We start from the raw sequence: 15,496 nt of genomic DNA on the forward strand, positions 1-15,496 counted from the left end.
CATACAGGGTACACATCACTATGGGATTCACTATGTAGTAGGCACAGGACTTCCCTTGGTTGGTTACACAGATGCAAATTGGGCTATAGTGATCTTGATGATTGTAACTCTACATCAGGTTGCAGCTTTCATCTTGGTTCAGGCCCCATTTGTTGGCAAAGCAAGACGCATCATGCTATTGCTCTTTCTTCAACTAAGGCTGAGTATCGAGGGGTTGTTAATGCAACGATTGAGGCTATTTTGCTTCAGCGTATTCTCACTAAATTTGTGTTCACCACTCCATGGCCTACAGTTCTTCATTGCGACAATCAAAGTGCCATTCAGATCTCGAAGAACCCGGTCCAACATCAGAGGACCAAACACATTGAGATCCATATGCACTACATCAGGGAGCTGATTCAAGAGGAGGTCATTGATTTGCAGTATTGCCCTATAGCAGAGCAGGTTGCAAATATATTCACCAAACCCTTCACTCAAAGTAAGTTTCATCAGTTGCAAGCTCTCTTAGGGGTGAGAGATATTTCATCAAGGGGGTGAGCTGACTTTTTCCTATCTTAAGGTTTTGTCCTTCTTTGAGAGTTTCTTTTGTACATTCATCTCTATTTTGGAGAGTGGGCAGGGGGGACGAGGCGGGCGGGTTGGGAGTTATTTTCCCACTAGGTTTTCTCCCTTTCTCCGTTTGTGAGAGATCGCATTGCATTGCTTTGATTGGATTTTGCATTTATACATGGGTACCTAACATGGCCTCGTAGCCGAGACCCATCTTGCATTGTTAGCTTGAGTCTACATTCCCCTAAGTTGCACTTAAGAGGGGGTGTTGGTATAAATTATGTCTCATAATTACACTTTACTGAAGTTGACTTAGGATAATGCATTTCATCATAGTTTGCATATGAAACATTTAGGGAAGTGTGCACATAGGAAAGTTGCTTGTAGAAGAAATTCCACCTTTTGTGGTCTTATCTTGTTGTTACATCCTGTTGTGACGTTTTCACACATCGCCCCATTGCAAATGGGGACCCATGTTTTTTTGCTTTTTAGGGTTTGTTCTTTAGGTTTTTTTGGGGTTTTGTTAGCTAGCCTTTGCATTTTGAATGTCGCCCAGGGGATCAATAGGATAGCAAGTCCGGCTTGAGTGAGGTCCTGATCCTGAAATTTGGCTAAGTCTGGAATGTCCTGATCCTGAATTTGACTAAGTCTGGAAACTGAAAAAACCTCCAAAAACTAGATTTTGCAATATAACTCCTGGAGGTCTGAAACCACTCTCAAACATCCTGAAAGTATATATGGAATATAACTTAAAGTTTCTTATACTTAAATGTTATATTCCATAAAAATTATCCTGATAGAGAGTGCGAAAAGTCAAATTTCGCTCGTGTCCTTCTCCAAGGGTCCAGAGCGAAAAGCGCTCCTGTCCCTCTCCAAGGGACCAGAGCGAAAATGCTTAGTTGAGCCATTCCTGACCTTGTTTGGACGAATCGAGACATCAAAGGCATGGTGAAGGACGAAATGAGCATGATAGAGCATCCAGACTTGATCAAAAACAACGAAATGATGAAGTTTTTGCCTAGAGGGTTAAATTCGCTCCTGTCCCTCACTGAAGGACCAGAGCGATGTCCTTCATTGGGCAAAATCTAGGCAAAAATCAAGACAAGTTTACGTTCAAAGGCAAGGAAGAATGTGAGATGAACTCATTGAATACAAATTGAAGATTTTAAAACGTCTGCAAGGGTCCCAAAAGGCCTAGTTCGCTCCTGTCCCTCAGGAAGGGACCAGAGCGATTTTTGTTATAATTGATTTTCTTGCCAAGTTGCAGACGATATCAAGGCATGGATGAATGGGGTAGAGCATGACGAGTCCGTTGAATATAAATTTGGGACCTGACAAAGTGGAATGAAGGCCACAAGGGATGGATCGCTCCTGTCCCTCTCCAAGGGACCAGGGCGATACAGTGGTTCAGGGCCGTTCCTCCAAGTTCAAGACCTTCTAAGACAAGGAACGAGGGTGGCAAGGACATTTCAAGACATCTTCATCGAGCACAAGCACTTAAAGGTCGTCACGTTGAAGGAATTTGCACTCAAATCCCCAGTTCGCTCCTGTCCCTCAGGAAGGGACCAGAGCGAAATTTGTATAAGGACATGAAATTTGAAAGTTGATCACGTCCCAGGTATCCAAGGGAATCGAAAAGGCTTCATTCTACACGATGAAGACATTTGCAAGGTAAAGACAAGCTCAAAATGTTGAACTTCGCTCCTGTCCCTCAGGAAGGGACCAGAGCGATGTTGAAGGTATTGACCAATTCATGCAAAAATCACGTTAAGACAAGGCTTCACAAGGTCATACAAGGTTCAAGGCGTCTTTTGAAAGTGATATATCAAAGTTTGGAACGTCCAAATGTTATCAATCAAGCTAAGGAGTCTATATCGCTCCTGTCCTTTGGACAAGGACCAAAGCGATTTCTATTAAAACACTCATGCTCCTTCAAAATCAAGACAATGCAAGGGTGGGCAAGATCGAGGACGCCATTTGAAAGATAATGAACGAGGAACAAAGGTTGAAAGGTGGCAAATTCTAGCTAGAACACATGGATCGCTCCTGTCCCTCTCCAAGGGACCAGGGCGATATCACATCTTAAAGACATTCCTTCGCACAAACAAGTCAATCAAACTTGAAGGACCCAGCTAAAATACCGATTTGAACGTAAGGATCAAGATTTTGGACGTCAAAAATGCAAGGATCAAGACCAAGAAGGTAGATCGCTCCTGTCCCTCAGTCAGGGACCAGGGCGATGAGGTACGTATATTCATCTTCAAAATTTGGCGCTCAAACAAATATTTTTGAATTTATCTTAAATGCTAAAAAAAAAAAAATCGATATTTTATTGAAAGCATTTAAAAATTGCGTTTGGTATTAATTAATTATTTTGCCTTGTAAGAAAAACCGAATTTATTAATTTAAATGACAAAGGCATTTAATTAATTATTTATTAATTAATAAAATCAAGTTGAGCGCTTGGGTTTATTTTGTCAAGGTCGGCCTTTATTATTTATTTAAAAATCGTTTTAATTGCTATATTTTGCAAAAAGTCGGCCTAAGGTCAATATGAAGGTGAGCGCCTATAAAGGAAGGTGTTTATTTCATTTTCACATCATCATTTATCATCTCTCATATGCGACTTGGAGAAGGCAAAAGAGGAGCGAATTTCATACAAAGGAAGGGCGAAATTATCATTCAAGAAGAGGAGCGAATTCAATCAAAGGTGGTGCGAAACTACTATCCAAAGGAGAGGCGAACTTGAAGTTTCAAGTTAGGCGAACTTGCCAAGGACATTGAAGAACACATCAAAGATTCCAAGGGTGGCGAATTAATAAAGAGGACGTTCATTATCCTTCAAGATCAAGTCAAAGGCTTCAAATTTTGATTTTTGCCTAGGCAAATTCCTCATTTTGCATTCTAGAGTTAGCTCTCTAGTGAGGTATGGCGATATGGATTTATTGTTTTGATTTTGATTGTTGATCGTCATAGCCTTCAAATTTTGAATTTTGAATTTTGAATTCCAGTAGCCCGATCGTTTTTTAGGAAATGATAATTCAAGGACTTATCATGAGGTTTCCTAAAATTAATTTAATCTATGCTATTCATTGCAAAATCATGTTACTAATTTTGAAATGTTGTGTAGGCATCAAATGGAGATCTCATCAAGGAAAATCAAGCCGGATCAAGGACGGTCTTCGCCGGGACGATCAAGCCAGGACAAGGGTGACCTTTTTCAATCCAGCGTTCCAAGGCGAGGTACATCATCTTCCTGCACATCAAGGACACAAGGAGTTAGAACAAGGGCTCGTTGAAGAAGCAAATAATTCCAGATGAATTAATTAAAGATAGCCTCTCAACGACATCAAATTGAATATCTAGCAAGCTACAAGTGTCAGATGAGGTGGCGTCCTAGTCATCATTTCTCCAATCAGTGAGGTCCACCTCAGCATGTCCAGATTCAATGTACTTAACTCATGGAAGGTGGCACAAACTCCGATGTACCTACCCTGGCTATCCATTGGTCGATTTTTCTAGAGGGGACATGTGTCCAAGCAATACAATTTTATCATTGGTCAACCATTAAATGTTATGTAATGGTTGTAACAAACCCTAATTAGGGTTTTCATTGTTGAATCTTGGCCATTGATCTTGAATTGATCTAAGCCATCAAATTGTATTGTGGGCACTATATAAGCCCAGGCATTTCATTTGTAAAGGCTAATTTTAGCAAGCAATAAGTTAGAGATAGTATGTAAATAGTTGGAAGAGTTAGAATATAGTTGATAGAATAGTAATTAGAGTAGAATAGGAGGACAAGGCAAGAAATTGTTGCCATTGATTGTAAACAAACTCCATTTTCATTGAAGTAATGGTGAAATATGTCGTTTTCTTGCAATTTGCATGGTTTCTTGTTGAGTCTTCAATCTTAGATGGTAGATGATTAGATGAATGAAGGAAATGTGATTGATTGATGGTGGAATTCGTATATCCATACTACTAGCAGTTTGTTGATTGCAGACTTGCCTTGTGTAGTCAACTGGAATAGTTCAACTTAAGCTCAATTTCAATTTGTTGCCTCTTCATTGATATGCATCAACTTGGATGGTATCTATGCCTGCGGTGATGATTTGAACATCATAAAGCTCCCTTAGAAGATCGCACTAGTCTTGTGTAGATGTTCCATTGATGTCAAAACAAGATCTAGTTAGAGTTTCATCAAAAATCAAGTCATTGCTCCTACATTCTTAGTATTAGGATTAGATCCTCTCTTCGCCCTTATCCTTTTTTCCATTTTTCAAATCTAAGTTAGTAAGAGCCTGTGTCCAGCAAAGCAGATCGGAAGTTCAATCATCACATGTAAGTCCCCTTGTGATCCCAGCAAATCACATCATACCACTGGAGCTTGTCCACACGTAGAGACCCTACATCAAAGAACCTTGGAGTTTACCTAACTGATCCTTTACGCGAATCTTCAGCAGTTAGAGACTATTTTCTCAAGAGAGGATAAGATACCCTTAGGTATTTTATTCTGTGTTAGGCTGTGTACAAAATACACGTCAACACATCCCACCTTCGGTGGGTGATTCACCTCCTGTGGAATATTTTATTGTTTCTCCTACCTACCCTCACCTACCCTTGTTTCTCATTGGGCCACATGTCATGTTCATGTGCTCACATATCCATATGGCCTTGCCTTTATAAGTAGGCTCATCTTCTATGTATGGTTTATCCAATTGATCATATTTTGCATCTTGATGAGAATAGAGTTTGTTCTTGTCAATCTATTGTCTCTCTTATTTGTGCTATTCATTGTGCTCTAGATCTTGGCTATAATTGACAGATTCTTACAATTTTAAAATTCACCTTTTTAACTAAAAACTCATTTTTGCTAGAATGATAATGATGATGAATAATGAAAATTGGGGTCAACCATGAAGCTTAAGTATAAATAGACACTCTCTTCAAGAATCTTGAGAATGCACCAAAAGTCAAAGTTCATTTTGGAAAGTGTCATAGGAGTCCTCTAGACCAATTGAGCTCATTGCCAATATTAAACATCCCCTCTAGCAATGTTGATGATCACTAAGAAAGTCAAAGCCAACTACAATACCAAAGTGACTGAAAATGGGACATTATAGTTCTCCCTCCCCAAAGATTACTTGTCCTCAAGCAATGCAAACCCACAATATCACCAAATTGATCTAAATTGAAACCAAATGCGAACCCAAGGTCCCAAGTCAATCTCAGAAAAGAACCACCATGCTATAGCTGCACCACTTTGATTAAAACTATAAACCTATTATACCAATTTTGCACTCTACTCTCCTATGACCCAATAATGTAATCATCCTCTAAAACCAAACTAGAATACCTAAAAGGGCTGAATTCTATACCATGAAAGATCTCCTAACAAATCATCTCAATATGGTCTACATCTGCAATCCGAATACCAACATGATCCTAGGCAACAAGAAAAATAATCTGCTCAACAAGAAGACATGATCCTTAGCATATCTCATTATGGTGACCCAAAAGTTATGCAAATTAGTCCCTAACAAGTGGTTGATAAAGAAGATGACAGCAATGTCAAATCTGAAAGTTACCATCTTGGGAATGCTTTTGTTGTCTGTAATGTGCCTTTATGTATATTTTTATGAAATGAGGGAACAATTAACTAATAAATCAATTGCAAGAGACTTCTTATCAAAACACAAAATCCTTATGAATCTTATATTGCTGATGATAAATACCACTTAATGGAATGACAATTGATGATCTGCTATAAACTTGTATCAATTCTGAAGCATGCAATTAATATTGATATATGATATTAAAGTATTATCAAATCTGCAATATGTAACTCTAGCTGATCTGCTGTCTCTGATATAGCTTTGGGGATTATGCAATGGCAATCTGATCCAATCTGCAATTATGGAGTGGTCTCTGCTATTCCTAATACTATATCACAGTGTTTGATTTTGCTAAGGAAACATGCTTTGGTGCTGTTCCAGATTTCTGACTTTGAATATATACAGCCTGATTGGCCTTTGAAGGCTAATTGCTCGATTGAGCAATCCAATAATGGATATAAATGTAAATAGAAGACAAATCCGATGATGCTTGTGGTTTGAGTCTTCTTTCATATCTTTTGGATCGAACAGTGAACACATCCTAATCACACTTCTTCATGAACAATGATTATTGTCTTAATCACATATTTCCACTAATCGTCTTCAGGGCTACATATTACAGTAGACACTGCACTATAAATTCTTATCTTGGATGCATTCCATTTACCTTTTCAAATCAAATAGGTTTCTATTGATTGATTCTTATTGTAGATATATTAATCGTATGGTAAAGATTACTTATTTTCAAAAGATGTATCATGTAAGATTTAAAAGACGAACCTTCAACTTTTGGAAAACATTCCTTGAGTGATCTCATTGCTGAAAATTAAGGACCATTCAACATCTTGAATAGCTATTTTTGTAGTTTATAAAACATACACAGATTCTCCAACAATTTTGAGATTAACAAGCCAATTTACGTCAAGAACCAACAATACGATTATTTCGATTGAGAGTAATTGCTTATCATCCAAGAAAAGAGGGAAAGCATCTACAATGATCCCAAAGGAAATTAAGTCTATGCCTTCAACAATTAAGCAAATAGGAAAATTGGCAGCAAGTTTATCTGTGTTGTGTGTGTTTGTGTATTCAGTGAGAGAGAGTAACCTGCGTTTGTAGCCATGTAGCAACTTGTAACGATCGCATTCCATGGTGGCACTGCATCATTATTAATCTTTAGAGTCAACAACTCAAGCACAGTTTAGAGATACAATTAACAAAGAACTAATGTATTTACTCTCTTGCTCTAACTTTTTAATTAGGCAAATTTCAATCTCGTAAAACTTTCCTTGTCTATAACTGCAATAAATCAGTAATTTTGTATAGGGTTTTACCTTGAAATTAAAGAACTTATAAATCAAAATTCATCATGTAACCTTCTAGACAATAAAATAGATAAATAATTCAGCACCAACTAGAAGGGCTTGCAATTTAATAAGGTAGGAATTTTGGTTCTGGAAATGCATTGATGTAATCATCAACCATTGACTCTTTTCAAAACAAAACAATTAATCGTAAACTCTTGAAAAAGAAAGGAAGTGTGCTAATGTTGACAATTGATAAAAGTAGGTCACTTGGAGTTGCAAGAACAAGCAGACACATAAGTACTAAGGTAAAAAGAATCTAGATTCTAACAAGTGACCAAAAGTAAAATGGTGTAAACATAACCAGAGGTAACCTACTGTGGTACGCAACCATAAACAATAGGATCTAAATGAAAATAGAAAATGCTATGTGAGGTGATAATGTCACAAGGAACTGATGAATATCAAACTTGGGAAGCGCAACTAAAAATCAACCTGTAGCAAGGTTGGAGATAGAAGAACCAACATAACCATCATATGCCACCACAGGCAGGCCAATGCAGGATTTGATTATGTCCAAAGAAAATTGTCCAAGACTAAGGAGGTAAGGTTAGATAAATACTAGAAGGAAATTAGGCAGAGTCCCTAGAATCTCTCTTGATGCATGTCTTAGGGTAAAGAAAAAATAAGCAATACATGCCTATCTATGTGCCCCAATTTGTCAACCAAAGGAGCTACAAAACAGTGGAATACAAAAATCAAGCAGATCCATATATCATTGGATAAGGAGAGTGAAAGAGGTTGGGGCTTGTTTACCATAGAGATGAATGATATGTCATTGAGGGATCCCCATATGTGTGTGATCAGCAGTAAATAGGGGCTATTTTAACCAGAGTTACAAGAATCATCAGGACTCACCTAGACTCGACAAGTCCCGAAGGAAGTGACATCAAACAAGTTTGGGAGACTCAGCAGCCAAGTACTCGCCAAACTCGCCAAACTCACCAGAATCGATGAGTCCCAATGGAAAGACTTGGCCAAAGCTGGCAAAGTTAAAAACATTAAAAAAAAAAAAAAAAAAAATCGTCTTATATTTGTCTTCTACATCCTAAAAGCAACTTCACTTCAATTTCAAGCCAAAGGAGAAGGAAAAAAGAGAATTTTGAACTGAAATTGGATTGCATTGAAGGGAAACCAGCAAGGAGATTGAACAAAAGATGGTGGTTGAATCACATTTGGGCAGGTTTATAGATACTGTTGAAGCACCAAGAGGAGTCTACAAAGGATTGGGAAGAGCTCACCATTGACTTAAAGCAAGAATTAAGAGGCAAGTTTGCATTTTGAAGATTTTTTTTGTATCTTTTAACAAAAATTTCGTTTACATTTTTTTTTCTATTTTGTTTTAGAGGACCAAAAAACAAACAACGATGTGTTTAATTTTTATGTTGAACAAACCCTATATGTTTTGTAAAAAAAATAGTTTTATATTCTCTGTTGATGTGTATTTTATGATGTCTTCCAACACAGAATAAAATACTAAGTATCTTATCCTCTCTTGAACAAAATCCCCCCAAGTGCTAAACTGCGTGATCATATGGGATGACTCCTAGGTTCCGAATGTCAGGTCTTGACGTGCTCTTGGATAGACTCGGTGTGTATGATGTGATTTTGTTGGAATCACAGGGAAGACTTACGTTGAAACTTGAATGCCTGAATACTGCTGGAATGTGGAATTTTACTTGACTTCAAAAAGGAACAAAAGAGATATGGTTGAGAAAGCTAATCTAATCCTAGGAATGTAAGAAATTATGAATGATTTAGTGAAATTCAACTAGACTTCGCTTGGTCATGCAAAGCAACAACTCCACAAAGTTTACTGCAATCTCCTAAGGTAAGTGTTGTGACTATTTCACACATCGCCCCATTGCAAATGGGGACCCCCACTTTTTTCTGCTTTCCAGGATAGTGGTAGACCCCCACTTTTTTCTACTTTCCAGGATAGTGGTAGAGTCTTTTTCTATTAGCCTTTGCATTGAAGAAGTGTAGTTGGTCAAGAGCTAATCAAGTCAAGTCTCCCTCTCTTGATTAAGTGAGGTCAGTCAATTTTCAAGGCTTTCGAAATGAATGATTTACATCTTTTGCTTGCAGAACTAGGGATGAAATGCTAAATTTGGCTAAGGCATGAAAATTTCCTTTGATTGCCTGGATCAGCAACTAAGGCATTGACAGCACTTCCTTTGCCCAGCCAAGGCATAATCCCTTCCACTTCTCCCAGCACTGCCAGTGGGTGCTCAAACCTGATCACTCCCATTTCCATTCCTCATCATTGCCATCACCATTTCATCCTTCCATTCTTTCCATCTCTCTCCCTCTTCACCACATCCTTCACATCTCCCTTTCCACTTCCATTTCTTTCCATTCACCCTCACCTTCTCTTCCACCCTTCCATCCCTTATCCCTCCATCTTCCTTCATCTTTCACCCTTCCCTACACCCTTCCTTCCTTCCACTTCCTTCCAGCCTCTATCCACCTACCTTCCTATCCTCCATCTAACTTTCCACTCTCATCTCCTACATTTACCTTCACCCCACTACCACTTCCATCTCCCTTACCTTCCATCTCCTTCCAGCCTCTACCCACCTACCTTCCTACCCTCCATCTACCTTTCCCCTCCCATCTCCTACCTTTACCTTCACCCCACTACCACTTCCATCTCCTTTACCTTCCATCTCCTTCCACCTTACCCCCTCGTGACTTCTCCTTATCACTCCCTCTTCTTCATTGCACCCTTTCCACCTTACTATCTTTGACTCCCTCCACTACCTTGCCATGCATGTTTGGGCCCTAAAAACTCTAAGATGGAGATTTAAAAAGTTTTTTTTAAGGCATTATGATCTCCTTTGACTCCCTTTTACTACTGTAGCCTTGATTAGGTCCCACCAATTAAATATTAGATGCAAATTAAAGTTTCTAAGGAATTTCAACCACTGACACCAGCACTTCTTTTGACTGTCCAAATCAGTGACACAAGAGATGACTGATTTCCTTTGCCTTTTTAAAAGTACGAACTGGTTGAGATCATTTCCTATGCTCAAATTAAGTATATGAAAAGCATGGATGTTTGGAGAATAGATTGGGTAAGCAAAATTTGAGGAAATGTAAGGTCATTTCCTTTGACCCTTCTAATCCACGATCATGCTTGGCATCATTTCCTTTGGCCCATCAGATCCCCGAACTGGCTGGGACTCATTTCCTTTGCCTCCTTGAATCCCTGATCCAGCCTAGACTCATTTCCTTTGACCCCCAAGATCCCCGAACTGGCTGGGATCTCTTTCTTTGCCCTTTGAAGGATGTCCGATCAGCATGGGATGTGGTCCAAATCAGAATAGACGAGTTTTTGATGATTTAAGGGCTGAGATAATGATTTTAAAATCAATTTCCTTTGCTCCTTATAATCCCCAGATTTCGACTTCCTTTGCCCTCTCCAATCCACGAATTTTCACTTCATTTGCTCATTCAAAACTTCGATTTTTCCGCCCACCATTTCCTTTGAGCAAGCAAATCCACAATAAGGATGAGGGAATCATTGGTGCCAATCTTAAGGGAGAAGCCCACCGAAATGGTAAAGATGAGGTTTGATTTTACATTTTCAAGCCATTTAATACATAGGATCAAGTCGTCTTTTGAGTGAAAAGATACAGCCCTTAGCATTCAACGCCTATAAAAGGAGGTGTTTTATTTCATTTTAAAACATCATTCAAAGCAATCAGAATTCTGATCTGCATTTGAGGACAGCGAATTTCATCACAAAGAAGCAATATTTGCAACTATTTTGATCATTTCATTTATCAAAATACATTTTCAAGGCTGGCAATTCTGATTAGAAGGATTTTGAACTCATTTTTAATCCACTTTTAAAGGCAATCTGGGCAGAAATTTTGTGAAAATTCACCTAAAATCAGACTCAGAATCAGATGTTTCCAGACAGCAAAATGCATTTCCAGATTTGAAAGGGGGTTTTCCCACTTAATTGATGAGGTTTTGATGTGATAAGGGTTTGTTCGATTAAGTTCATTATATTATTTCATTAATATGATTCAATATGTTTTCTTTTTCAGGTTTGATTGGAGAATCATAGCAAAGAATGAGAATGCACATTCAAGATTACATCAAGATGAAATGCACAAGGGGTTACTCCACAAGTTAACGATCTCTAACATGCGGAGCTTACAGCACTAAGGTGTTCAAATGAAGATCAAGGTAGCTCCAAGACATTCCAAACATAAGGGACAAAGGGAAATCAATCACCCCAAGATGAGAACTCACACATCAACATCAATATTCTCAAAGCAAAGACAAGGAAGATTGGAAAATGCAAGAGAAAGGCATCATAACTACAGGGAAGATTTCACAAGATTCACAAGAGCAAGGCATGAGAATGTGCAAGCTAGAGGAATATAATTTTCATAATCTTGAATTTCCTCCGAAAATCCAAGAGCCATTGCAGTATAGCTAGAAGAGCTAATCAAAGTTGAAGGATCAACTTGAGCAAAGTCATCATCAATGCAATTCGATTGAGCTTGGAGATGTTGAGTATCAAGAGATATGCCTCGTTCATCTACAACTTGTGAAGAGTTACATAAATCAAGCAAGTTGAAGTGGCGCCTAGTCATCACTTATCCAATCATATCATTTCAAGATAAGGCATCCAAATTCAATGTAATTGACTCATCTACAAACAGATAACTACCACACATGGGCACAAAGTTCGATGTACCTACCGTCGTCATCTATTGGTTGAATTTTCAAAGAACATGTGTCCCATATTTTGTAACTTTGTCATTGGTCAAGCATTAAATGCTCTGCAATGGGTGTAACAAACCCTAATTAGGGTTTCTATCTTCCAATTTTAGCCATTGATGTGGACTCGATCTTGGCCCTTCATTGTAACAAGAGCACTATATAAGGCTCCACTCCCTTCATTTGTAAAGGTTAATAGCAGATTAAAAACAATAGAAAAATAGATAGATTAGAAGTTAGAATAGAGTAGGAGAAGAGGAAAGTGTTGCTAAGACTTGTAAATGGAAGTACTCTCTTCATTGAAAATATGGTGAAATGTGTTGTTTCAACAAGTTGCATAATTTCTACTTCTCATTTGTTTCCATGATGATTAGATGAATGAAAAGATTTGTGAATGATTGATGGTAAAATTCGTTCATCCATACCACTAACAATTTGCTGATTGTAAGTTTGCCTTGTGTGGTCAACTGGAATCCTTAAATGAACTTAACTTCAATTGCTACTTGCCTTATTGATATGCGTCCTGATGGTGTCTATGTCATTGGTGGTGATTTGAACATCATTTTGCTCTCCATAGAAGATCGCACTAGCTTTGTGGAGTTGTTCTTTGATGGCAAAGCAGAGCTTAGTTGAATTTCACTTAATCGTTCATTGTCTCTTGCATTCTTAGGTTTAGAGTAGACTCCTTGAACCCTATCATTTTTGCTCTTTCATTTTCCAAGAAAATAGTTAGAATCTAAGTTCTCGCAACATCCAAACGTTCAACATTCAAGTATTCAACGTAAATCCCATTGGATTACTAGCAATCACATCAACTAATTGAGCTATCTACACGTCAAGACCTGACTATAGAAACCTTGGAGTCATCTTGGTTGATCATATAATTCAGCATCCAGGAAGATTTTGATCAAGAGAGGATAGAATATTTTTGGTATTTTATTCTATGTTAGAGGTGCATAAAAACACATCAACAGTAAGCGTATGATGTTCAAATCACTAACAAGGACATAGACAACATCAAGACGATGCATATCAATTAGCAAGTAGCAATTGAAGTTAAGCTTATGAAGAGTTTAGTTGACCACGCAAGATATTTCACAATCAATGAAATACTAGTAGTATGAACATAAGAATTCCACCATTAACCATTCAGAATAGCTTCCATCCATCTAACCAACATGAAAATAAATGAGAAATGGAGACCATGCAAAATGTTGAATTATCACATGAAGTTCACCATATCTTCAATGAAATTAATATGCTTCTTGCAACAATGTCTTGACAACAATCTCTTTTTCTCCTACTCTACTCTAGCTATTTGCTTGCTATCTACTACTTTCTATTAACCATCGACTATTGCCTGAAACTAAATTATTAACCTTTACAAATGAGAAAAGTGAGCCTTATATAGATAGCTCTTTGCAATGAGTGGCTCAAATTGATTCATAGTCAATGGCCAAGATTACAAGATGAAAACCCTAATTGGGGTTTGCTACACCCATTACATAGTATATAATGCTACACCAATGATAAAACTACAGTAAATAGGACACAGGTCCTTCCTTGGATTATCGACCAATAGATGACGAGGGTAGGTACATCAAACTTTGTGCCAGCATGTGGTAGTTATCTGCCTTGATGGATGAGTCAAGTGCATTGAATCTAGATGCCTTGACTTGGAATGATGAGTTGGTGATGACTAGGCACCACCTCAACTTGTTCATCTTGTAACTCATCACAAAGTGGCGATTGCAATTATTCTTGATCATCTTACTTTTCATCTTCTTGTTTGAGAATTCAACCTTAGTGTCACACTTGATATAGACCTTGTGATGTTTATGCTTGATGTTCTTGACCTTCTCCTCACATTAGTGATTAATCTTCCTTTCCTTGCTTAACTATTGTGGAGAGCTTCCTCTCCATCCACTTCCTTGATCTTGAAGTATTCTCTTTGTGTCAATGGGTCTTCATGTTGAGGTATTCTTTCATCTTCATGAGCCTTGATGAACTGTGAATCTTGATGTTGTAACTCCTTCACACTATCAATATAATGCTGGAGTTGTAAAGTGAACACACTGATCTCCTCCTTTGCATTGTGAAGTCCTTGTACTCAAGCCCTTGAACCTTGAATATCTTGACTCTTCCATGTGATTGATTCCTCCATCATCATGTTGCCCTTGCATCAAATCTTGTGATGATGAGCCTTCATTCTTCCCTTAATCATACCTGCAAAATAAAAAAAGAAGACATCAAACACACATGGTATGGACAGATATCACAAACCCTCAATCTGATATGTACTCTAAATGATGATGAAATGGTGATTTGATCTCTGTTTTCCATGTCTGATTTCTGAATTGCCAGGATCGATCTTAATGTTTTGAAGGTCTGACTAGCAGTGACATATAGGAGGTCGGAGATTTCACCCTCTAGTGGAAATGTTCTCAAAAAGTTCATGGTTTTGATAACCTACTGGAAATGAACATCTGCTGATCAGACCTTTCACCAGCAAATGGAAGTCAAAAGGTCGGGGTTTCAGACCTGAAGTGGAAATAGTAGCGAGGTAAGTGGCCGGACTTTTACTCATGAAGAGGCAGTTGATGCAAGATGGTCGGACATTTTGAGGCTAAGTGGAAGTAGTCTAAGGAAGGTCGGAGTTTTGACCATGCACTGGCAGTGATCAGGGTTTTGAGGGCTGATTGGAAATCACTAAGGCAGGTTGGGGATTTCAAGCCCAACTGGCAGTGGTTACGAGCAGTTCGGACTTTTGAGGTGGCATTGACAGTGACCACAAAGTGGTCGGAGTTTTCACGCCTCACTAGAAGTCTTCAAATGAAGTTGTGGTTTTGGCCTTGAACTAGAAGTGATCAGCAAGTAGGTCGGAGATTTGAGTGCTAAGTGGAAGAGCTGATCCCTAATGATCTTAATCACCTTTTGATCTCTTCATCAAGTTAGTCATTTACTTGATCAAACTTTTGAATCATTCATACCCTTTTCATCAAGGCAGCCTTATCTCCTTTGAGGCATTGAGACAGCAGCACCTTTGCCCGTCATTGATCTTCACTCCATAGGCCAGACTTTTGGACACCAACTAGAAGTGGCCTAGAACTGGTCGGGCTTTTTGCAATGGGGCGATGTGTGAAAACATCACAACAATCTCAAACCCTATAGATTTTTTATATTAGTTTAATTATAAACCATAAATGTTAATCTTTTTCTATTTAT

At 38.3% G+C, this 15,496-nt stretch overlaps 1 protein-coding gene across 1 annotated transcript in view; it reads right to left on the reverse strand.

The window, feature by feature from the left end:
• Positions 1–15,496, reverse strand: part of LOC131036196 (rhodanese-like/PpiC domain-containing protein 12, chloroplastic) — a 164,036-nt gene that overhangs the window by 23,769 nt on the left and 124,771 nt on the right. The window contains exon 7 of the mRNA XM_057968028.2: positions 7,275–7,325. Within this exon, the coding sequence (XP_057824011.2) occupies positions 7,275–7,325 (51 nt within the window). The remainder of the gene's footprint in view (positions 1–7,274; positions 7,326–15,496) is intronic.

This window comes from Cryptomeria japonica, chromosome 10 (genome assembly GCF_030272615.1).
Source record: "Cryptomeria japonica chromosome 10, Sugi_1.0, whole genome shotgun sequence".
Lineage (NCBI taxonomy): Eukaryota > Viridiplantae > Streptophyta > Pinopsida > Cupressales > Cupressaceae > Cryptomeria > Cryptomeria japonica.